Source organism: Opisthorchis viverrini, assembly GCF_000715545.1.
Source record: "Opisthorchis viverrini unplaced genomic scaffold opera_v5_56, whole genome shotgun sequence".
Classification (NCBI taxonomy): domain Eukaryota; kingdom Metazoa; phylum Platyhelminthes; class Trematoda; order Opisthorchiida; family Opisthorchiidae; genus Opisthorchis; species Opisthorchis viverrini.
In genome coordinates this window covers 407,667-432,529 of record NW_008751713.1, presented here as the reverse complement: position 1 = coordinate 432,529, position 24,863 = coordinate 407,667, and the positions used below count along the sequence as shown (strand labels likewise).

Here is a 24,863-nt window from a genome sequence, read left to right as displayed (position 1 = left end):
ACACATTAGAAAAACTAAGTAGTTGGAAATTGCAATGGATGTATCGATTGAATTGAGACTCGGCGTCAGTAACAAGCCTAACGCACATCAGCGACCGCGGATGACGATTGTTCTACGATGGTCTTTTACTGCAGGATGGTGGTCCCCGAATTGTTGGAGATTTAGCTGTCGGATACTTTCGAACAATCAAGATAGGTCTTGTGACAGAAGTGTTCATTGGCTGTGGTTAGTAGTTGACGCTTCACCTTTTCGTGTGTTGAAAGGCAAATTGAGTCGAATAGTTCTAATGCATAAACCGGTTGATCTTGATACAGCAGCCTCCCCTAAAGGAATCAGTCAGGCATTTCATAAATTTACTGTTGGCGATGAAATTAGCGTACTGGCTTATGAAACTCCGTCCACGTTTTTGGTTGTCTGATCAGCTGGTTGGTTGGTTATGCCTAGCCAGGCATCCTCAAATCATGTTGTTTTTGTCATTTTTACTCGTTTTCAAATCATTTCCTGGCCATTTTTGGTGAGAATTACTACTGGATTTGTGTTCCGTTGAGGCCACAACTCAGCATCCGATAATGTCTGAAGACCGCTATTCATATGACACAACTTCAGCACATGCACTGAAAACTCCGCTGATCTATGCAGCTTTCCTCACCAGTTCCTCCTGTAGAGCATATCTTGCAACAAAAGAAAGGATAGCACCCTATAAAAATATTGGGAGAAAACTTTCAACTCTTGGTTCCCATAAAAACATCAAAATGGTCGAGAAGGACAGCAGTGTGCTGCACTATTGCGTTCGGAAACCCCAGCGGACAGAAAAATGTTTACGTGACCGCGGGAGCGGCATCGGTTTCACAAGCCCGTATTTACCAGTTCAGGCAAATCACGAGACAGGCCACACAACGGTAGATGTTTCCGTTCAGAGATTCTATGGTTAACGTCCTTGTCCTTTTACACTTTTGCCATTTCAACAGTACAGCGTGCGCGTCTATTCACATCAATTCACCCTTATGTGTGCACGACTCGCCTATGTGCTTGCTAGAGTGCGCGCATGTATTTGTTTCCTGGCCGTTATTTTTTTGTTTGTGTTGTTGCCATTGTTGTGGTTGCCGTGCCACACGTGACTGACCTCAATTCGGCACTTCCCTGGACATAGCAATGATAATACGATGCGCTCAAGGTCACAGCATATAGGAAAGTCATGAGTGAGTTGACTTTCTTGCAGACGGAGTGTTACAAATAGCTGTACACTTTCGTTCTGTTGACTGTTTCCTCTACTTACACAGCCTTGTTTTTTCACCTGTGTGAAGAACGTGAAGTGACTGACGATGGAACGCTTTTAGACAGATCATTAACCCTCAGTGGTGGTTAGAAATTAGTCCTACAGGTGGTTGAACATGAGTGGAAAAACGCCAAAGTTCCTCCGTCGTTTTCTTGATATCCCAACGAACACAGCACAAAATCTTGGGTTTCAGCCATTCAGTCTTCACGCCTAATGATAATTCTCTCTGAACGCTTCCACCTTACTCCGGATATGTACGGAACAGGAGTTTTACCCATTCAGGTGAGGAAATTGAGAGTTACTTACTTGGTTCCACCTTTGTTCAAGGCATATACTATGTAGTTTCGAAAAATCTTAGTTCAGCCTAAGCATGTACGTGTAGGTGAGCAATAACCAGATAGCTGTTTCTACTATTTTTATACGCGGACTCTATCGGCTTGTTGTGCAATGCACAGGTCAGGGGGAATTTGAGTCTTCACTTTGTACCGCATAAAGAGGGGTGAAATAGACGGAGTGATAAGAGCGCGAATTTATTACCGGAAGGTAAATAGACGGAGTGATAAGAGCGCGAATTTATTGACCGGAAGGTCCGTGGTTCGAATCCGACATCTGCCTCTCGACTTCCTCTGTCTAGGCTTGGGCAACCTGGCAGTATCCCAGCCCTCGTGCCTCCTTTGTATGGCATGGTAGATAGATACCAAAAGGGTGCTACAGATGAACGATTGTTATTATTACCGCATAAATAATTTGAAATCCAAGTTTGCCCAAAGAAACCACACGCTACCCAAGTATTTCCCTCCTTTCTGCCATCACATCTGCCAATGTGTAGTCAGATTCTCACTTCCTAGTCACTGTTCTCCCGTAAAGACCCCTCACATTGGCGGTACATCGTCTCTTGTTAGTTTCTTGAGAATTTCGTGTTTCCTTAAAATGTATATAATTGGAAATTCTTATTGAAGAATCATCAAATCGTCATCACGGAGCAAAAGAACAACATCAACGGTGTGGAGCGTATAAAACAAAATTATGTCCTCTTTGAGCTGTCAATCAATGTGATATGCAAAATAATATTTTACAGCGAACTGCTGAAATTTTAGAGCGAGGTGATGACCCTTTTCCGAAGGAACTGTGTATTTCGGAGAACGCCGTCGTGTATTTTTTAGGGGGTATCCTCTTTTCGGAGGGGTCTGTCTTTGGGATTGTACTATGTAACACCATACATCACTACGCAGAAGTCTCTAAAGAGCTCTGCTTTTCTCTTTACGTAGTATATATAAAATGAGGGAACTACCGTGTTGTACACTGCGTGTCCACTAGTGGATGATGATGCCACTTGCCAACGGAAAATCTGAGAACTCTTCCAATCATGAAACGAATGCATTACGTAATTGACCTTCGAACTTTACTGCGTTTCAAACGTTGGATTTACCTCTTTTTTGGTGTGTCCATTATTGGATTTCCGCATCCAGGCAGTGGAAAAGTGGAATTTGGTCTGTCCAGTACGTCATAGATGACGGGAAATGCTACTTTGCTTCTTTCAGGGGGTTATTTCTTCTAAAGTGAGAACGACGTCAATAAGTTTTATTTGGCTGAAAATCCCGTTTTGAAACCTCACATACGTTGAAAGCAGACTGTGTACTGTCAGCAGTCATGCACCCAGTTGCTGCCGCGATCTGGGGAAGCTCAAAGCACGAATTTCGCAACGACCCCCGGTTTTTTGTTGGGAGGGACAAGTGTTCCTCAAAGACAGATCGACTAGTCGTTAAAAGTTTAAAGGCGGTTCCTCTAAAGACTCAGTTTCGAAACTAATTCCGGAACAGCGGAGTGAGATGGCCTCAATTAGAGAATGGTCTCTCATGGGTGCGGAGATTGCTGCAGTTTTTTACTGGTATCCTATGAAGCATTCAAATTTGGAAGAATAATGAGAAGCTGAGAGAGAGCACGGAAATGGCCGCTGTTGTTATTTCTACGTCGTGTAACAAAAATAGCATGTTTTGCCTCGTCGGCCAGGCAGCACTACCTAATGAGGCGGTATCACAAGGTCCCATGTACAAGAGGTTCAATCGTTGAAGAAACTACTTCATAATTGGGTCACTTGTACAATCACTCAGATGGCAGATAATGGATGTTCAACTATAGGAAGATGGGCCATCCATGGTAAATGATCAGCATCATTCTGTATGTGCCTTTCTGTGATTCAGGCGGCTGGGAAGTTGTCTTTTTATCTGCATTATTTAGTTGAGTATTGTTAGGCAGTCACGAATTTACTGGGTAACCTCATCCGCAGAGTGGTCTTTTCACAAACCTGGTAGAAAGATTCACAAATCCGCACTTTCTCCTTGAAAAGTCTGTTTAGGCGATTTTCTGTCAGTTTCCGGTTCTTTCTAAAATTCAACAGAACCTCGCGATATAGGAAGCATAGGACCTCGGCGCTCAACCCCTACGAACTCTTGACGCAGAACGAACGTTAAACGCTACAGAAGCCTGGGAAAAAGAGGGACCGCGGAAAATGGTTTTTGGTCTCTCTTACGGAGATTATCCGGTATTCTGAGGTTACGTATGTGATCCAAGTGCAGTTAAACCGGATCGAGGAAAATTGCATGCAAATGTTTTCTTATTTATTTATCCTAGTGTCATCCAGCCTGTATTGGATTCCTCTAACGAGAATCAGGTGTTTGATGTGTTATCCCAACACGACTAGCGAAGTTGAAATTTTGTTGGCCAGCTAACGTAGGTTTTACTTCGCATTCACACTCAATTCATTTTCGTTTCACCGCGACACGCTAATAACCAATCGCATTTATTTTGTGTTTATTCCAAAGTTCCAGAGGATCCCCATCAACCGATGTACTTATGCCGTTGGCTTCAACGTTACTCACTCAATGTTTGACAAATCCCCATTATCCCCAGCAGCGGGGAGGTCCGAATCACGGAGAAATGAACCTTTCGAATTCAAGCAGAAAGTTTAGTTATCCACTAGATACCATGAGGTCTACGTTCCCTGCAGATCAGTTCACCAGTCTGCCAGTTTCGCCGTCCATTATGAACACGAATCCTGCTCTGCTGAGTATGTTGCTGGCCCACCCAATCTCTGCTCGGGACAGTCTATATTCGATCGACGTAAGTTCTGGTATCATTCGGCCGATGCATTAAGGAGAACAAACATCACGTAATCGACCTGCAAGTTCTCACCGTGTTGTAAGGCATTCTAGACCACTGCGTTTATATGATAGGTTCGTAGATAACGACAGAAAGTCGACGGTTAAAAGTGGAGAGCATTTCATCTGGAATGGAATGAAGTTCGTGTTCAATAATAACGATAACAATAATAATATTGGCAGGCGAATAAGAAATACAAATAACGATCACCACCAACCCCAACTGAATGCCCTAGCGCTACCTTTGAACCCTCTAACGTTCAAAAGGATATGTTGTCCTGAAAAAACACCTATATACATTTATTCTCCCCAACTCCATCGTTGGAGAAGTGGTGGTATCCGGACTCCCGATACTCTAACCCTAGCTGCTGAGAAACGGAATGTGCAGACACTTCCCTTCTTAGCTTACAAAACTGACGCGAAGCGCTTTAGCCATCCCGGTACAGTGATTCATGTGAATGAAAAGTCCTTACACTATATAAAAACTTCCGTGGGTAGCACTTTTTTAGTTAGAACACCCAGAACAACCTTAATTTCCAACCGGCCAGATGTATATGGTAACTATCAGGGTTAGCACTGGGTTTTACTCAGCAAGTAACACTAACATTACATCTGACCTATTCCAACTGGGCCGCGCGAATCCACCATAACCAATTCCACTGATCATGGCTTGCTACAGACGGCTGACGAAAATCGGCCGTTATCGATCAAGGGGCATGTTAAATCCACGTGACTATCTGGATTGTTTCAGTTTAGTTTACCAGCTGTAAACTATGTGCGTACACTAATTTTGGCTTCGGTTAACGAGAAGGCGGAGGATAGGATATATTCAGCCAATGATTGGAGGCAATGATACCGTAAGCCAATTTGGAATCGTTCTAGTGGCCTGATGTAGCGGGAAGCTGCGCAGCTGCTATGTGGACTGTAAGATCAGTAAGCCCGCCGCTTATCACTGAGAATCCTACGAAGGACTGTATTATAGCATGGACTTGTGAAGAAACTGTACAGGGAAACGTACATGATCCTGGTCCGGTCGAATGCTTCACTGTGCCCTGAATTTTGACCACAGACGGGATAACTTCTCTTAACCAACTGTCGGCTACTTATAAGTAGTGAGAAAAATATGAGAGGTCGAGGTCTGCCACAAGCGACTACTTCGACCGAAATACAGGTATGAGCACGGAAAGTGGTTGTCAACCGCACAAGTTGTCCGGTTCGCATTTACTCACGGAAACCGTCAACCGTACACACAAACGCGATTGTTTCTAGATTATTAATAGTGACAACATTCAGTACCATCATAGTATTCCTAATAAAAACAAATTTTCCAACAGTTAAACATAAAACCAGTTTTCAATCAATCAGAAAATTTTAGGATCGACTTAATATTCATTATTGCCCACCTACAGGTTACCAAGACCCACTGAAACCACTCAATCGGTCTCAAACAAGGTAGACAGTAAGAAGATAAAGAAAGACAAAGAAAGAAAATTTGCTTTCCGCGACTCGCTGTTCTAGTCAACCATCTATTAGTTATTGCAGCGCAGTCAATTTAGCTTATAGGCCTTTAAGTGATGAAGAACGTTGTCTGTTAGAGAATGGATTGAATTCAGCAGTAAATAAGAGTCATAAGGGCAGAGGAGATCATTTCTATTGTTGTGCCCGTGTTTCAGAAGCTTATTTCAACGGAAACGGAGAAATTACGCGTAAAGTTGGTCACAGTCCTAGAGTCCCAACAACAATGGGTTCCAAATATTGCGCCGACAGACCGAAGAGCCTTAAACACCCTAAAACATGTAGACACTATAGTAATTACGAAGGCAGATAGGAGTAAGGCCACAGTCGTCATCAGAAAGTTAGACAACATTCAGCTGATGGGCCGTCCCTACAAATTAGCAACGGGACGATTGCGTTGATAATGAGTAACAGTAAGGTTGAAGTTGGAAGGCGTTCAAGATCGGGGCAAGGTGAGTGGTGTCGATTGTACCCAAAATTGCAACCCAACCGCGACTTTATGGGCTACGTCCATCCTAATAAAGCTTGGCCGCGTTAACGAATTCTAAAGTATCTTGACTCTCACACTAATCTTAGCATGGAGCTAGAGTCCAAATCGGGTACACTAAACTTCCTTAACTAAATGATTCACAAGAGTGGTGGGAAATTAAAAACCACTGTTTATCGGAAATCAACGGACAGTGGTGCGGTCCTAAGCTACTCCTCAGTGCACCCAAAAAGCAGCAGATGCTAGTATAGTCTCAACGATATTTAGTAGAGTCACAGAACTGTGTACGGAGGAGGTCGACCGAATATCAGCAGAACTTGGGGTAAAAAAGCGACTTCAAGACGGCGGATACCCAGTGGTTTTAATTGACCGACAACTAAAACGGGTATCATTTGTGATAGACAGATCCGATTATTCGGGCGATGACAAGACATGTGTAGCTTTAATCGAAACTCATTGAATACCATCGGTTTGGCAAAGCCACTCATCCGATAGGTACGGTGAAATGGATGTCAATCGGCTGTTTGACGAATTGTGTTCTAAGGCCAAAATCATCTTCGCCTTAGTACTGATGTAAGCACGACAACCACTTCTATGTACGCTTCCCCATTTAATTACGCCTTCCGATCTAAGCCATTAGCTGATTTTGCGCATTACACCACCAGCCTGTACTACTGGACTGACTAGATTAGTCACATAGCCAAATAAGTACGGTCAGGCGAGTAGAAAAGGCGGTCGACCTGGTACTTCAGCGAAGCGAGGAAGTTAGCTTCTAATGTTCGCATAATGCTGGCTTGTGCGCTGCCACAATTTTTCGCTGATTCGGACTCGTGACCAACGCATCCATGAAGGACAAGTTAGCATTCGGTCCACTCAAAGACGCGTCGATCGCTTGTTCATCTTAAGGCAGCTTGTCAAGTTACACCGAAGGCTAGCATCCTCAATTGTACCTCTATGCCCTCGACAGAACTGTCTACCCGGAAATGAATTGCTAGGTAATTTCAAGAAAACTTTGTTCATATTTCCTGGAAAATCCAGGCTTATGATGAGCTTTAACCTCCGTTTGCATTCTCAAGCATAGCTCGATCCCGCTCATTTTATACACAAGGAGATATCCGACATTTCAGTATATAGCAAAAATGATTTACTATTGGATCGCTCTGGAGGACGCAGTGCTGTTTTGTGACAGCATGAACTCACTACACCGTGGGCGGACCGAATATTTTCGGCTACCATTTCGGAATGAACTTCTCTTAGCAGAAGTGTTAAGTTTGGGTATTGAACCGACCAGTGCCAGCGCTCAGTTTTACCGATTGGTCAACGATCGAAAATGTGAAGGAAATTGTACCTCTAGACAGCTACTTTAGCTGTACAGAGATCAAAGATGAAATAAACAATGGTGTTATTAAAGGTCCAACATCAGCCTAACCCTCGATGGGTGTATAGAAAACACCTTGGTACATGCTACTTGAAGCGTGGGGGCTTTAAGTAGAAATCAGCAGATAGGCCGCTTTCGATCACAGCTGTCTGTGAAGCACCGCCAACATTCAATGGGGCGGCATGTCAACATTAGAAATCTGTCGCGGAGTGTTTGTAAGCTTACCATTTTTGTTCGATTCGGGAGAAGTACCGAGAATACCAACTCACCAGCCGCCCCACTTCACCTTGTTTGAAATCACGGAAAAAGGTTGGGGACAAAAGTGGAAAACCAGGGAATAACATAGTGCAAGTTCACGGAAACCATTATGACCTTTTAGCTTTCGTTAGTTCTTCTTGATATCCGAGAAGGAGACATTGGATGATTGTGGTTTGGAACGCCTTCCGCAATGTTTGAGAATCAAGACTTGTTCTTTAGGCTTTCCGCCCTTGTGGCCGTAATCGGGCCTGCCAAGTGAGACCTACCTCCTGACCAGTAATTAGTCTGTAAATCCCAGAAGCCAAGATTTAGGATGAGTTCAACTAAAAATCAACACTCGATTTGAGTTTGCCTTATTACACATTGCTCCGGCCACTTGGTAAGCACTCGGTAGGCAAATAGTTGCGATGAACAATGTTTTTTTGTTTAGCCGGGTAGCACTTAGTTTCCTTGTTATTGATGGTAGGAGTTGACGACGGAGAAACAAGTCGACTCATTCCAATGAAAAATGATAAAATCCGTCTGAAACACCCGAATATGTCTGAAGCTCTTCAACTCTGTTCGCGTTCTCATTAGCCGCTAGAAGCGGTGTTCCCCGGGATTGTTCCATCGACGGGAAAATATTCCATGACGCAGAACAAGCTGTTCAATGTCCACTGCAATAAATACGCAGAAGTGCTTAAACCCACCGTCCCAAAATCTGGAGTTTCTAGATAATTTGGCTTTTCGAGTTATACCCAGATTTTCCTTTTTTCGTGAACAGGCCAACGCGAAGTCCAACGGAGGGTCACACAGTAACCAGGCAATTCCAAACATGTCAGCTATGGCGGGCATTTCATACGAATTCCCGGAGGATCGACCTGTGGCTGTCAAATACCGCCGTTTGTCCCTGCCTTCGCCAACACCCGGATGCAGTGAAGTCGGGCTGCGCGAACGATTTAACGTATTGTTCAGATAGTGACTCCAAGATTTTCCTTTTCTCTGCACCCGTGTGGACCACTTTGCACACTCACTAAGTCTACGATGTCAGGTTGACTGTATCGCACAAATATACACGTTTTATAAACAAAAAATGACTGATTTACAGAGATACAAAATCGAGATAGATGCTTGAATACTAAAACAGTCTGTCAAAGGATAAGAGCTCAAAGGTCAAGTTCAAGCCGTTTGGCGGCAAAGTTTCCGGGTCCGACCAATGTGACGGTGCGCGGAGCACCACCGGAGGCGGGGGTGACAGCAAGTGTGCCTGACACCGGCCCAACATATGAGACTGTCGCACCACTGCCTGGTCGTTTGAGTCCCATGGTAAGGTTGGCCATTGACGCTCTCCGTTCTGCTGAGCTTATCATAACATTGACGTCCTGCAGATCTTTACCTGTGCTTCGACCGACGGTGAAAACCACACGTTTAGGGGAGAGGTTGACTTGATGTTTGACGGGACTAATGAATACGTTCCGATTGCTGGCAAGTCTTCTGGAATGGAAGAGAATGGTCAACAGGCTATGGCAGAAGCCCCTCCTCTCATCAATGTATGCGTGATTCTACGTGGTCCATAAAGCACAATGACAATCAATACCAAAGACAAGTCACGCCTCAGTTCCTTGGACAACCAACATGAAAACTGTTTTGCTTACCGAAACACGCGTCTCATCTATTAAGAGAAAACAGCTCATTGTTATCGCTATTTATTGTTGACCCCGACCAGTCGACCGTCAAGTTCAACGCCTAATGCCACTGATACTAACACTGTGCTATCCGGCGACATTTATAAGTTCTTGGCTCCGTCGACAGTGTTGGAGTGTCACATTCAGATGCAATACCGAAAGTTCTTCTCACGGTAGAATTATGGGTAGTGTTTTTCTAATACAGGGCAAAAATGAACGGATCTTGAATAGAAAGTGAAACGTATCCAGAACTGATACGGTCATTATGGATAACCAGAAGCTGAAGTAGGCTCCACGAAGTTACTGGATTACTCCACTGGACCATCTCATCAAAGCAGAGTTGGTTTGATTCAACACTTTTATAAACTATTTCGCTAGACTTTCAATGTGTGTGGGTAGCATTTTGCCTGGAGCTTCTCCAAGCTTCTCTGACACCAGTAACAAACTCAATTTTGGGGTTACGGATATTTGCACATCTGCACACTTGCTGCGCTAGTACAGTCCGCAGGGTCTCATTTGGGTGATCAAGAATACAAGTAGACCAGAGAAATAATTTCACGAGTGGAAACAGAAATCTGTTCTTGATTATGTGAGGCGTGGACTATCAAGTTGTATTGTTTAAATATATTCTTCTGTCTGTTCCTTGTGACGGGTGACAATATCAAGTATTTCGATGCATGAACTTATGCATCAGAGTCCTGTTTACTGTTCATCGTCGCTAATTTTCCACGGTTCTTGCATCTACAGGAGCTGGCTTCTGCTCTGTTTTGTGAATATATTTTCACCCCGTTGAACGTACCAGCATAGTAAACATATGTGATCCCATAACTATTGGTCATTGCCCTGATAGAGGTCTGGAGGAACACTAGTAAAAATGTCATCCATGAAAGTTAAAAGAATGTTAAAAACGATCCATAAACATCCGAATAACCCTCCATGGGATTGTCATGTTGCAGTCCCATAACTTTGTCACGTCCTTTCCAATTTTTTTAGCCAAGAGCCAGTTAACGAAAGTGATATTCTTGTGAATTTCGGGTTAAATTTCTGGTAGAATACGTCACTGGCTAGCCGAGAAACCATTCAGCTTCATCCACTAGGAGTGGAATTGTGGTGGAAATATATGACGCTCCTATATTTGAGTCCCAGGGTTTATGGTGAAGTAATATACAATTCTTCTAGTCGCAATTGACGCTCCTTGTATTTGATTAATGCCTTTTAGTGTAATCATTCGGATTTAGCAAAGCTTATAGTATCTCGGCCAACGGGCTGACGACCACCATTCAGGTCCTAACTGATTTTCGTTGGTTAAATGCGAAACGCATGATGGACTATTGCTATGGGTCGTGCATCTCAAAAATAAACATCCGATCTACTTGACCTTTTGCTACAGAAGATTGAGTACTTGCTTTTGTTACAAGTGTCAATGGACTTGTGAATCGCAATCACGTATGAGGGGATGAGTATGATAATCTGTGTTCCGACGGATGAGTTGTGCGCGAGAGCGTGTATGGGTTACGTTGTCAACTAATACTTAGAAGACAACATCGCCTAAGCTAACAAGCCCAGTTCAGATGCATCACCCGCAAAAATACACCTTAGTCGCGCATAGCTCGTGGATCGAATATCCATTGAATCGGTTTCGACTACACAATCAATTCGTTCTGCATTTCCCTCTGGCACTCTCACGGGACACCCTTTCTCAGTAAACGGCGATCGACGCCATCGTGAAAAAATCAGCAAGATATCCAGCGATGGATATCACTAGTTTCTCACTCAGAAACTACGAGGAGAGCTAGTCTGATGACGCGTACCAGAAACCGACAACAAGCATACTCGTATGCATGTGCGGGAAGATTGTGGTTCAAACTTACGCAATTAGGGCCCTCCTAACACTAAGTGAAACGGTTGGTTCAGACATAAAAAGACACCATTACTATCCTGGGCACTAAGAATTTACCTCTGTTGTCATTCTTAGTTCAGATTTAGACATTTGGTCATTTATCACACAACTGGGAACAAACCTGGCTTGCGTAATATCAATCGGACCTGCGGATGCCGTACTACCGAATCCTGTACCAGCTGGAATCGCATTACTCTTCTGGATTGGCAGTGGGGCCAACGAGGGTGGACCCATCCAGCGTCCAGCGTTTGGCCATGGTGTCACATCAGCTGTGGAGGTGCGATCGGCAGAAGTAGCAGACGCAGCTTTCTGTAGAAAATCCTTCATTCGCATCAAGAAAACGGTATTGTAGAAGCGTGTGATATCTCCTCGTTCTTCACCACTACTGTGTCCGTAAGTGACGCGGTTGAGAAGAACACGTCTATAGATGTCACGATTTGACTGGGGCTGCATACGGTATACCTTAAAGAAATAGGTAACTTCAGTTATCCCATCCTGTAACCCGTTTGTCGTATAGGAGTCAGAATGGAAAAATGGAAACTACGCAAGGTATCCCAAATACACAATGAGAACAGACAAAAAGTTGGTGGTGCGCACGCATTGATGACGTCACCTCGACTGATGGTGAAACATTTGCAGGCAGCCAGTTCGCCAAGCTCGGCGAACAGATCAACATCCATATGGGCAATCACCAATGAACGTACCTGAGATACATTTTCAGACATAAAAAGCCGAAACCAAAAAATTGTAACAGACGTTTTGGAATCGAGAAAGATATCTTACCTGTACGATGTCAATGAACGAAAGCGGACGATAGAGCACCAGCTTACAAACACCAAACAAGGAACAGAGCAGAATTTGGTCTAAACATCTGTCGCGTAGTAGTTCCACTTCATGAACCACGCACAGTTCGAAACCAGTCCAGATTTTGACCAAAATGTCACGTTGCAAATTCAGACGTTCACAAAGGTCTCGCAAACGTGCGCTCGCAACTCGATAGAAGTGACGGAAGAATATAGCAAGTGAATCGTGACGTGTTGGGTAATAGCTCAAGATAGCATTGCTTGCAGCGGACCAAAGACTTTGCTCACTATCCGCAACACTTTCACTGGGTCCCGACTCCAGAGTTTCCTTATTCCCGGCAACCGAAGTGATGGGTTCCGGTCCCGTCAAATTGATTTCCTCAGTATGAACGCTCGCCAAATTGGTGTCCGTGGGTGCGTCCAACTCTTCTCCACTAGCAAGTAGTTGAGCAGCCGCTTGAGCAGATTCATCTTCGCTCGGACCTATCAGCTGATGTTTGGGTAAGAGTCCGGAATCCACACTTCGAGTGCGAAAGAGACCACCTGTGTTGGACGACGGAATCAGACGTGGTTGTTTCAAAGGACTGGGACCAGGTTTTAGCACCAATCCAGACAGCGGCATGATAGAAGACTTTCTGGAATCGGAGACGAAGCTTTCAGTGCGAGGGAATTCGTTTCCGGATGACTAGAGCAAGACAAAGTACAACAGTTGGGTTTTGGAGCAAACGGAAGAACAAGAAATAGATGCGGATATTGATCCGACCAAGATTTCGGATTGTATGCTTGTCTCTAAAATTGGAAACAATTGATCTACTGGTACATGTCGATCGCGTATACCTGCGTACCGTACTAATATTCTTTGTTCAGTCTTCTAAGACGGTAGCCCAGTGGTTCACAACATTCATCGAGCTGCAACCTACTTCGTAATCCTGTACACGATTCACCAATTTGCCGTCCATCGAGACCTGCAATTGGTTTACATTCTGCTCTATTTGATGGAAAACGTAGACAAGAGAAGTTGTGGACTTCCTATGGCACCAAATTTTTAATCCTGTGTTCGTTGGAAGTTTATTTCGTTACTCATATTGTTCAACGTTGCATTTAGATATTCGGGCACATCACCTACTTAGTCTATCTCATATGGTAATTCCTTGCATTTCATTTAAGTGACGGTCACTCAATAATAGGGGAGATAACGTACTACGGTCCGCTTTAAACACTCTTTTGATGGTTATATCAAAACAACTGCTTTTTGCGATTACGTGCACCTATTTGACTGCACAGCCGTACTACCCATGCTGAACGCAGTCATTAACGTTGTCCGTGATGTCTTTCAGCGTCTGGACTTACGGTGTTCGAACTTATGCGAAGTGAACGCTCGAGGCAACATTTACTGGGCATCGGTCACTCAAGTTTTCTTTCGAATCTTCGTGTGACCGTTCACAAACGAATTCATTCAAACAAAACGATCAGCGCTGAAGAAACTTGCGGTCGTATGTCAGAAGAAACACATGCACCAGGATTTCAATATTTTTTGCTGGACAACCGAACCGTTGCACGCGCGAAAACTATTTTAATCTTAGAAAACGCTATGCTTACGATCGAACGAGGGTAAATCCACAACTTGCCTTCACTCAGTTGAATTAGTGTCTAATGCTTGGGTTCTACGAGATGCTATCTAGCACAGCAACAGGATGATAGGGCTTATGAGTCATCATCATCATCATCATTGTCAGCTGTAAGAACCGCGTACTCGTCGTACAGTGGTTGTAGCTGCCGCAGTTTCGTTCACCGATGTTTTGGGGAGGGGATAGGCACAGTGGGCTGTCAAGTGGAGGAGGGGGTTGGAAAAGGAGCTATGCATTGAAGGCAATAGCTTGGATGCACGAGCGCCATTGAGGGCGCGACTGGGCCATATCTGACAATGTCTCTAGCCATTGATGTGACCCGTCTCGGGGTCCCCATCCAGGAAGACGGCAGTGACCAGCTCAGCTGAGTTTGCTGGTAACTGCTTTCATACTTCGCTGCCAAGTCAATGTTTGACCGCCTCTGGCTCTCTTCCACCCTTCACGTGGTAGGGCTTATGAGTGGGGGTGTTAGTTTTGATAGTTGCGACTGGATTTTGGCCGCTGCATACTTCATTTGGTTTGTTGTGTTGATTGCGCTGTTATGTTCAACCAGTTATTGATTTCGCAAATCCAGACCCAAAAGCATCTTGACAATTTGAGAAGAAACCCGAATTTCATCATTATTGATAACAACACCAAGCTGTAAGAACCGCGTGCTCGTCGTACACTGGTTGTAGCTGCCACAACACCAAGCGCTAGTGTTCATAAGAACACTAGCGCTTCGCTGCCCTACAACGATTTCAATTTATTCAAATAAAGCCTTATAATGAAGAGAAAGTAATGGGGGAGGGATTGGACCGAGGGCTAACCTACAACAAACATCCAAGAAGCCTACACCTCTGACAGTCAACCAGATACCTGGATAGAAATTGACAACATAGGCGGATCTAAACCTCTTTCTTCGGTTTAATTCCCAAGGCATGGCCTAAGGTGAAAAAGTGCAGTAAGACGATAATGAGTCGCGCAGTAACCGGAATTTGAATGATTGATAGATTGAAGCATGTTTTGGTGTGGTTCATTGCTTCTGACAGCAACACCAGTGAAGAGCACGGGTGCTTTACCGCTATAAAATTATGTCAATTTATTTTAATCAAATCCTATAATGGAAAGAAGAAATGGGGTGGGGAGGGGGACCTGGGGCTAGTATCTGTAAACACCCAAAGTGCCTAAACTTCCAACATTATGTTAGACGGCATGAACACCACTGACATCGGTTGGCCGTTTAGTGTCTCCGGCCAAGCATATGTAGGGTCACGTGGGTCTCGTCCTGGAAGGCGGACAATACCCAAACTTTTCGTAACAACGTCCATTACCTTCTTCCATGTCAAATCCTGTCCACTAATAGGTTTCCGCCATTCCAAATTAGGCGCGGAAGACAACGCTTCTCTCGGCAGGCGGTAACTAGGCTTGCGTAACACGCAACCCAGCCACCTTAGCTTGCAATGCTGGATGCATTCATTGGGGGAAACATCTTCTGCTTCATCTCACTGCCAACTTGCTGTTTCAGCCTATCCTAGGTATACTTATGAGACATCAGTGGTCAAAGACCTGAAGTTTTTTTCAGATCCTCCGCCCTAATGGGTATAGTCTCGCAGCCGAACAGCAATACAGCCCGTAATGTAATCTGATATATGCGAACATCAGAAATGAGCTGAGAAAATTTAGTAGGGCAAACCAGATCCCCGAATTTATCGTGCGTTTGATACGGAGAATCCGAGATAGCTCGTTGAGGGTTTCAACTTGAGAACCCGATTGGCTAGACCAACTTAGACTTCTGACTCTTCAGCTTAGGGGCGGAGTATGTGTAGCAGAATGTTCCAGAACATGCAGACCTCTCTCGTCAACTCAGTGATGCTTCGCAGTAAGGCGCTCTAGTAAAACTCCTTGGGGGGGGAGCGAATCGTCCCATGCGGTACCTATAATGCATGCATGAGTTATCCCAGTTAAATTAATCTCCTACTGAGTTGATTGACACCTAGTGGTATCAAAGTGGGTGCATCTACTTTGATTCCTGTAAACAGTAGGATGAATGTTTCTATGAATACTGATTTTAATCAGGATAAAACTTGGCGACCCAGACAAGAAGCCTCGCGACTTCCCGAAACGCTCCGTGACCCTAGGTTGGAAGTCACCGGGAAAGCCAATATTGTCTAGTTCAGTAGAAAGGCCAAGTATCACGTGTCGTCAGTGTGCTGTACTGATGACTAGAGACGCCGCAGCAATACTACCACAACTTCACATGTGCCTGTCCAGCGTTTTGTCGAAAATTTGGTGTCCTTAATTTGACGAATGTTATTCAGACTCAATAAGGTCCACGCGCGTCTTCAAAAAGTGGGTGGCGGATTACCCTCATTATCCGCTTACATGACGATGAACATGAGATGATGCCCTACAATGGTGACCAAGAACAGTGCAAGGCCATAGGCTAGATACAAAAGTTGCTGGCGAAAGCAAAATCCTGTGGTGCGTAAGATGGCCAGTTAAGAAAAAAGGAATCAAACAGAAAACCCACACGTTCCAGCTTTTCTGGGGGTATGACCTCTTCAATTGACGGAGCCCGACCAGAAGCCTTCAACATGGACCACAATGGTGAACTGGCCCGCCAAGCATAAGAATCCAAGATTAATTCGGCCACTTGGTTCATGTATTTAACCATATCCCGAGGGAAGTCAATGCTCCGTACGACGACCTCAATGACCTGAAAAGTGAGAAGTAAAAAAGACAGGAACCGTCACTCCTCAATGGTTTTAAAGCCTCTACAACAGGCAACATATATTAACGTGGTGCAAGCTATGAGTGTCCCAGCAGTGGGCCGCGGATTCGTCGAGTTGAGCACCACCATTTCTTCCGTAGTTCTCCACGGCATGCACGCAAGAAAAATTCACGCTTAAGCACAATTAGTGGTCTATATTACATAGAACTAGGTTGCAACCAGTCAGCGTTTTAAGCTTTTTAGCATAACGGGAACGGTGTATAATAAGAAACGGCAATTTGGGAGCCGGTTGGTATCAATGGGACAGATTCCTTGCGGATTTAGTTAAACCAGAGCCAATGCACCAATCCTCTGGAGGCTCAACAGTGTTATTGCTACTAAATACACTAGTGTCATAGCTACAGCTGTGCGAGAGCACAGAAACTCCGAGGCGCGTGTCACAATCGAAGTGAAAACTTCACCATACATCCGTAAGACCGCCAGAAAGATATTGGAAGTAATCTCAAGTAACAGGGGTATTACAACGGTGCACCTTAGTTGCCTCTTGCTGAAAAATGAGAGAGAGAGTGAATCTTCTCTCTAAGGACCCCTCTCGAGGGGCGGAAGTGTACTTCCAGAAATGGAGTCCATAATAAATCACAGGGACATCTGCTTGCGCGAGATGGGCCGTTACGATAGATCCCTCAGACTCATAGCTCTTTCTCTCGCTGAAAAATTGCCCCAATATCAAAAAGCGTAGTTACATAACATAGGCTGGTTACAAATCACAGTAAAAAAACAAACCTTGAAAAAATTCAGCGAATCCAGACTGAGTGCTTCCAATATCCAAGGAAAATGATGTTCTGGTGCATCAGAGCTGATCAGTACCAATTCCATACAGCACGCGAACAGAGATCTGTGAAACAACTCCTGTGACAACAAAGTGGTCAGGTTGGGCTTCATACGCCTGGCGAGTGCCGCATCATCCATGACGCTCGTGGATGACGTCAAACGCTTCTCAATCTTACGTATTTCATCGACGAGGATATTTTCCAGCACAAGATAATACAGTATACAGCCTAAATGTAGTCTTTGCTGCGCCGCCGATATCGCAAGCACGTTGGAGTCTGCTGAATCACTGGAAACAACCGGTTTCGCATCGGGTGATCCCGCATAAGCCAGTTGAAATTCATTCATGAGCCCATCTAGAGTCATACGCATATCCGCTAACAACGACATAGTACAGTGAGATTCCACGAGGTCCACAAGAGCTTCGCTTGGTTCTTTTGATCGTCCACTGAGTAAGATCTACGGTAAAAGTGGTTCAATAAGCGTTATCAGTTGCATGCGAGTGCCAAACGGAACAACTCAGTGGCAATGAATCCTGCATACAACAACAGAGACGAATCAAACTCAAGATGTACACGCTAAATATAGTACACTGTCAGAAGACAATGCAACAACATACCCAGTTCTTAAAGCCGTCGTTCTCACATTTGATGGAGAACGCTGACTAAATCCTAGGATGGAGCGAAGCATTGGTTGAATCAAACACTCAACAGCAAGATTCGAGCTTCTCAATCTCTGCTCTGATAATTCTCAAACAGGATCTACTCTCGCCCCTGCCATCACAATGTGTGAATTGTTACGCGTATGGGAATGTGCATATCATGTAATCGATAAAAGTTGGAAAACTAAAATCTCACCAACAAAAGGGAGATGAACGGAGAACAATCAGAAGGTGCCTGAGGTTATTCTGCACGGAAGAGCTTATTTACTAATAAAGATGCATGGAGGAGGCATGACGAGAGTAGTTATTGAGGACAGATATCCCTTCCACAAAAGACAAGTGACGGCCAAAATTTAACGTAGCTTTTAGCAAAACTGTTCCACGACCGGTTTTATGTGGTCGCCCCAATCCATAAGTCATCTGCTTCCGTTAAAAGAAGAACGGACAGAGAAGATGCACTGCTAACTACCTAGCTTCACATCATGGCCGAAAACTTGGCAGTTCACATATTCTCGCCAATCGATAGATACATAGCATATATGGTGGTCCTCCTGAGTGCGTACCGCGCTCAACAGAGGTAACAAAGGCTAGGATGAGACAAAAAGAACAACCTGCAATTGACTGAGATTTTGGTTTCTGGCCTCCGGATTGTTGAAGTTCACGCCTCCATTTAGTCGACTCACAGCTCCAGCATTAGCATTTCCACGTCGTGTCGTCTCCGTGAAACCACCGAATCCCGAGGTGCTCACCTCCTAGATGGGTAGTTAGAGTGATACATCAGTCGATTAGTTATCAAATTCAGTAATACAAACGTAAGATGATGCCTCTGTAGTTGGAATCGATTCGCGGAAAGAAAAAAGAGTGATTTTGTAAGAAATCTGCCAATTACTTACGAGCATGTAACGTCGCGCGGAAGGAGCCAGATCACTGGGAAGATTGAGGTTTGAATGAATACCACTATCCCCGGCAGAACCTATCTCCTCTGCAGCACTCGGACTCAGATAAATGCGTTCATCAAAATCACCAGTGCCAATGATATATTCTTCATAACTGTTGTTTAGATTCTGCAGCGTGATGTCGAAATTGCCCGACTCTAACAAACTTCCATACACCATTGGTTCCAGTTTGATGGTCTCCTTCACACAGGCGATGAAGCAAAAGGCAAGAGAAGAGGACACAGTGAGATCTATAAATTTGCAAATTTATGACAAAATACCAACAAAAGGATATATATACAGCTTATATAAGCAAACAATTTCAAATTACGTTTTATCAGGTAAACATCTGTTTCGAAGTCTAGAAATCTAAATTTTCGGTATTAATCTCAAAGATGCGACCTCCCGGACCACACAGAATCTCTTCCGTAGTCTACTGTAGTGTATGAAGGTTAGCTTACGCCTATGGATGAGATAAATTTAATAAGTTTTTCGCGTCAGACACGTTTTAAGGCTTCCCGCAATTTTGCACAGGTGGTAATAGATAATAACCGTTCAGCTGTAACACCCTTTCGGTGCCTAGCTGCCGTGCCACCCAAAGGGCTGGGATACTGCCAGATTGCCCAGGCCTAGGCAGGAGAAATCGAGAGGCAAAGGTCGGGTTCGAACCATGGACCTTCCGGTGAGTAAATTTGCGCCCTAACCACTGAGCTATCTCGGGTGAAACTACCCAACTCTGGCCCCAGGCCACACTGATATCCCTTATTGCTGCTTACACACCCTATTCATGACCATCTACTGACCCTCTCCTGATTGTCACATATGTTACCTATATACACTGATCATTTCCATTGGTATGCACCTTTATTCGAAGAAGGCAGTATCAGACATTCTTCCCTCTCGAAAAGAAGTCGCCTTAAGGAGAGCACTACCCTCATCCCGAGAATCTTATCAGTGACCTGATATCACCAGGATGCACTAGCCTAAAGAGTTTTCGTGCATTCAAACCACACTTGCTTCTTGAAATTTCCGCTTCAACGACGCTCCTCTAGTCTCATGCAGGCTACGTTTTGGCTGCTATTCAATCGAATTGCAAGGGATAGGGCGCCTCGCATCCAGGAGTAACAGTGACCGTCTTGAGATCCAGCGCTTTCCGTGTATGCTCCCGGAAACGCAACAACAGGTATTTCCGATATCATATGTGGCCGTCGTTATCTCATCCCAGCTACAGTCAGTGTGCCGAGGAGGCCGATACTAATACATTGCACAATAAGTTTCGTTATGACTCCCTAACCGTTGAATGAGGAGGTAACCAGTCCTCGATAGAATTAATTAGAGCTATATCAGAGCTGTATAAGTGGACACGACAAACAGATTGTTCAGAGTTTCGAACAGTGCGAGTCTTTGTATAATCGGAAAGTTTAACAACACAAAGTCGTTTGTTTACAGATACCCAGCGGAGTAATGAAGCTTCAGCTCGCGAACGCCAACATTAGCACATTCCAATACTGCAGTTTGTAGCCGATAGCGTCTAGATAACGAGTGCACCGTGAGCTCAAAGGGAGTCGGGTCTTGTAGCGGCGTATATCAGTCGACAAAACATCTAACCTATCAGCAACAGCAGCTTTTTAACTGATCTGCTTAAGAATCCGCACGGTAAAATCAACAAAAACAGGACGGGATCTGAACAGCGCAGGCAGAGCAATAACACGAGGTGTAAATTCCCTATAGGTGGGATATACAAAAAAGTAATTATAAGGCGGAATAGTAGGAAAGTTGAGGGATAACGAAGATGCGAAGCGTCAGCAGTCACGCGCTTTCGTTAATTCGTCCTGCTTCACGCAGTGAAAAGTGCAAGCCAACTGACGTCGCCACGTGATGGCCGATGTGGCATGAAGGCACTCTGTTGGCTAAATTCATGGCGCCCACACCTAGACAGGAGGATTATTATGGTTAAAAAGCCTGGCAAGGACTCAGCGGTGGTGGGCTTGAGCCTAGTTGAGTAGACCAAATCTTAGGAAACAAATTGCCACTTGTTCCAACCACCAACCTGGAAGGCCAGGGGATGGTGTTTGTCAGACTGCTGCGACCTGGTAGGAGAGGTTTTGTGGATGTTGAACGAGCACCCATAGAAGCATTCAACGACCAGTTATTTGATTGGAGGGCTGTTCAGACGTCACAGGAAAAACAGGTATTTGGTCGACCGTCCCCAAGAGCGAGACATTTTAGTCGGGCCCCAAAGGTTGCCAATAACTGGTGGATCATTGCACATCCATTCAGTTAACATAATCAGCAATGAGTACTGGTGAAGAACTAATACTGAATAAGTAAACCAGTAAGTGGTTCTTGCTTCAGTCATCCAAGAGATTCATAGTTTGCGTAAGCGACCGTCAGATACCTCCTTGTCTTCACATACCTTTTCAATTAACCGCAATATGAAGGAACGGAAGAAGTGTTCCTTGACAGTTTTGCACTCAACATAGTTGACCTCATTGTCTTCACAAATAGGGCGTAACATGCATGGGGGCTCATCACCTGGTGGACACCAGGGCTTGTTTTGACCGATGGCGTTCAAGAAGTCTTTGGGTAGACCATTCATTTCCACGTTGATTAGATCGTGACGTCCTGAGACCATTACAGCACCCAGCACCCAGTCCAAACAGCACACTAGTAGATGATAGGAATTAACCAGATCATCAGTCACCGCTGGGAAGCTGGTACGTGACTTGATGAACAGGAGCCAAGTGAGCCGGAAGAGATCTGTACCCGTGGGATGCACTGCGAAAGAGGAATGAAGAATAATTGGAATGTTCAAACCAGAAGTATTACTATTATTATCGACTGTAAGAACCGCGTACAGTGGTTGTAGCTGCCTCTATAATGGGTTCACATACGGAAGAGAAGCGATTTCGTTGTTGTAACCCTTTCCGCTTTATCACACCCAAATAAATTCGGAATTAAATGTTCAGCACTAAACGATCAAGAGCATAAATTCATTATCTGAAAGTCATTCTCGTGGAATCAACTCTGAAGCGCCCTGAAGCTTCTAAAGGGATTAGGTGATCCTGTGATGTTTACAGTTGACGTCCCGCATGGACGTGGAGAATTTTTCGCAGCTGCATCCAATACTATATGTTACGCTCCAACAGCTAAAACAGCTGCAACACACGGGTAAACAAATGTGCTAGGGACAATCGTACAGAGAGAAACATACTGTGCTGAGCCTGTAACCATTCAGATAGCTCAAACGTACGTCAGAGCATCTCATAGTGTCAAGCTTTATGCCATCAGATCCCACTTGATCCACCTATACAAGGTAAGCCAAACAACTAAAGTGGCAGATAACAGTTCGACCTTAAGATTCGTTGTAATTCATTCTCAAAGGAGATGCAGAAGAGCACTTGTGCCACCCTTAGAATATGTAATCGGATAGGCAATCACACTTTTCTTATTACTGTTTGCATTGACCCAATAAACATCTGTTAGCCCGAATTGGGCATCAGGACGGACGCTAGGATTCATTCCCGAACGCAATACCTTGGAGTTCAACCATCGGAAATAAAAGCGAGCCAAATGTTTGACTAAACATACATTTTTGGTTGCCGTGTGGATCCCTAATACTAACACACGTCTTTCAAAACTACCCGCTGAATAAGTTCTGCCACAAAGATATAGTTTCGCAAACGAATAAAATTCCTACAACCCTTTTTCGTGGTCTTTTTTTGTCATTAGCCGAGAATATCGCAACTCAGTTATCAACGAGCGACCCAATCACGATAGATAGCAAGGGCATCCACGTAAGCATTTGCCACGAACTGATTTCGTCATAGCAGCAGAGGTTACTTGAAGAGCTACCAAATACCTTCATTTGCACACTAATTTGGTTTCGACGAAAGATGCAACTGAACCCAGCGAAATCTCTCGCTTACGATGATTTTATTCTGAGGAGAGTCCCTGCTCCCGTTACAGCACAATGCAAATAAGTATTTACTATCTACTCTATTTAATGCACAGTCCCGGTAAATGCGCGCCCTGTAAGTAATTCAAAATGTGCTGCGCAGTGTGAGTACTCTATTGTTTCAGGCCAAATGTAATTAGGCGCAGTAAAAAGCACCATGTGATAATCGAAGCTTACTTTGGTTTTGAATATAACTGGTTTCTCGAAATAAGACCCCAAAAGAACGGCCAAAGTTGCGAAAGATTACAGATGACACTGCAAACTGTCTCTCAAGCAACTCCACGCGGTCCCGCATATCATCCACCATGTCAGTCATATCGGCCCATTTTTTGATACGGTGGAAAAACTAGATATTTTTGTCGATGAAATGAAGAAGACACCCACCTGAACCATGCTCATCTTTGCTGCTGACAAGAGGCGGGAGAGTGAAACATAAGCGTTTTCCACCACATGTCCAGAGATGCTATCAGCAACCGAACGCCGACAGCACTCGTACAGAGAACACACTAGCCACTGAATCTGATCACCATCGATAGAGTAATTAGCCCAAACGTCTAGAGTGTAATGTAGTTGTTAGATACAGGGTGGTAAGACGAGAAGTACCCTTGTATTTCTCCCAAGCTTCTTCGCGAATAGCTCCTTCAATGCAAAGGTCTTGGCAAAGATCCTCAAAGCGCTTCTCAATAGGTTCTTCGTAATCGAAATCCATTAGGTCAGTTGATCTGATTGGCGGACGAGTAGAAAAAAGAGTGCAATAGATCATTAGTGTTGTGAAAATAAACAAGTGCGGCAACATACGCCGGAATAGGACAGCTCAAGGCATATTTTATAATAATAACCGTTCAGCTGTGGCACCCATTCGGGGCCTAGCTGCCATGCTAATAGAGGGGGACATGATGGATAGGATACTGCCAAGTTGCCTAAGCCTAGACAGGAGCAATCGGGATGCTGATGTTGGGTTAGAACAACGGACCTTCCAGTACATAAACCTGTGCCTTAACCACTGAACTCTCTTGAGAAAGGACACCAAAAACTGGGTCGGGTATGTACTCCACAACTGACAATAATTGGGTCCAAACGAGGAAGCTGGTCGGCTGAAGGGATACGATGCAATGATCTGTAAAATAACGACTTTGAGCACTCACCAAACACACCATAGTTTTTTTTCAGGGAACATACATTTGCGAACAACATCCCATGGACCTCCAAACTGTAAAACAAGTCTGTTATAAGGCGGACCTTGTTTCCGTCAATTGTAAATCCGTCTGGTGGATGCGGAAGTGTTTCGAGTGACAAAGTAATCCACAAACTTCGGCCACAGAATTTCCATTTTCCAAGCAAGATAGATATCGTCAATTGACGTAAAAGAAGAGTTTTCTTAGGTCGCATTGCTTCATTGATTACTGTTGACTCTTGGTTACCTGTTTTAGACACACCAGTCAGTGCAGTTCATCAATCGGCTACCATACCAAAGTTAGGTCAATCTCAAACGTCACAACTTTTAGGATGGTGAAAATATGGGAAGAATAACCGTGTGTTGAAGACTACAACTTAGCTTGGGGGCGAGATGGCTCAGTGGTTAGAGCGCGAAATTACTGACCAGAAACTCTGTGATTCGAACCCGACCTCTACCTCTCGACTTCTGTGTAGGCTTGGGCAACCTGGCAGTATCCCAGCCCTCATGTCTCCTTCGGGTGGCAT

The 24,863-nt window shown here is 44.4% G+C and overlaps 2 protein-coding genes across 2 annotated transcripts in view; one reads left to right on the top strand and one right to left on the bottom strand.

Annotated features, from left to right (window-relative positions):
* T265_03792 (hypothetical protein) overlaps positions 1-9,547 on the top strand; it is a gene marked incomplete at both ends in the record, with an annotated part of 26,678 nt that extends 17,131 nt beyond the window's left edge. Inside the window, 3 exons of the mRNA XM_009168363.1 lie at positions 1,911-2,000; positions 4,099-4,396; positions 8,836-9,547. Coding sequence (XP_009166627.1) covers positions 1,960-2,000; positions 4,099-4,396; positions 8,836-9,030 — 534 coding nt within the window. The remainder of the gene's footprint in view (positions 1-1,910; positions 2,001-4,098; positions 4,397-8,835) is intronic.
* T265_03790 (hypothetical protein) lies at positions 8,880-24,863 on the bottom strand (the record flags this gene model as incomplete). Its single annotated transcript, XM_009168361.1, has 13 exons — positions 8,880-9,545; positions 11,758-12,098; positions 12,420-13,124; positions 16,580-16,765; positions 17,564-18,067; positions 18,881-19,021; positions 19,163-19,405; positions 21,621-21,982; positions 23,340-23,508; positions 23,547-23,716; positions 23,766-23,884; positions 24,002-24,174; positions 24,759-24,863. 13 exons carry the CDS (start codon positions 24,861-24,863, stop codon positions 9,218-9,220), a joined length of 3,546 nt encoding a protein of 1,181 aa, XP_009166625.1.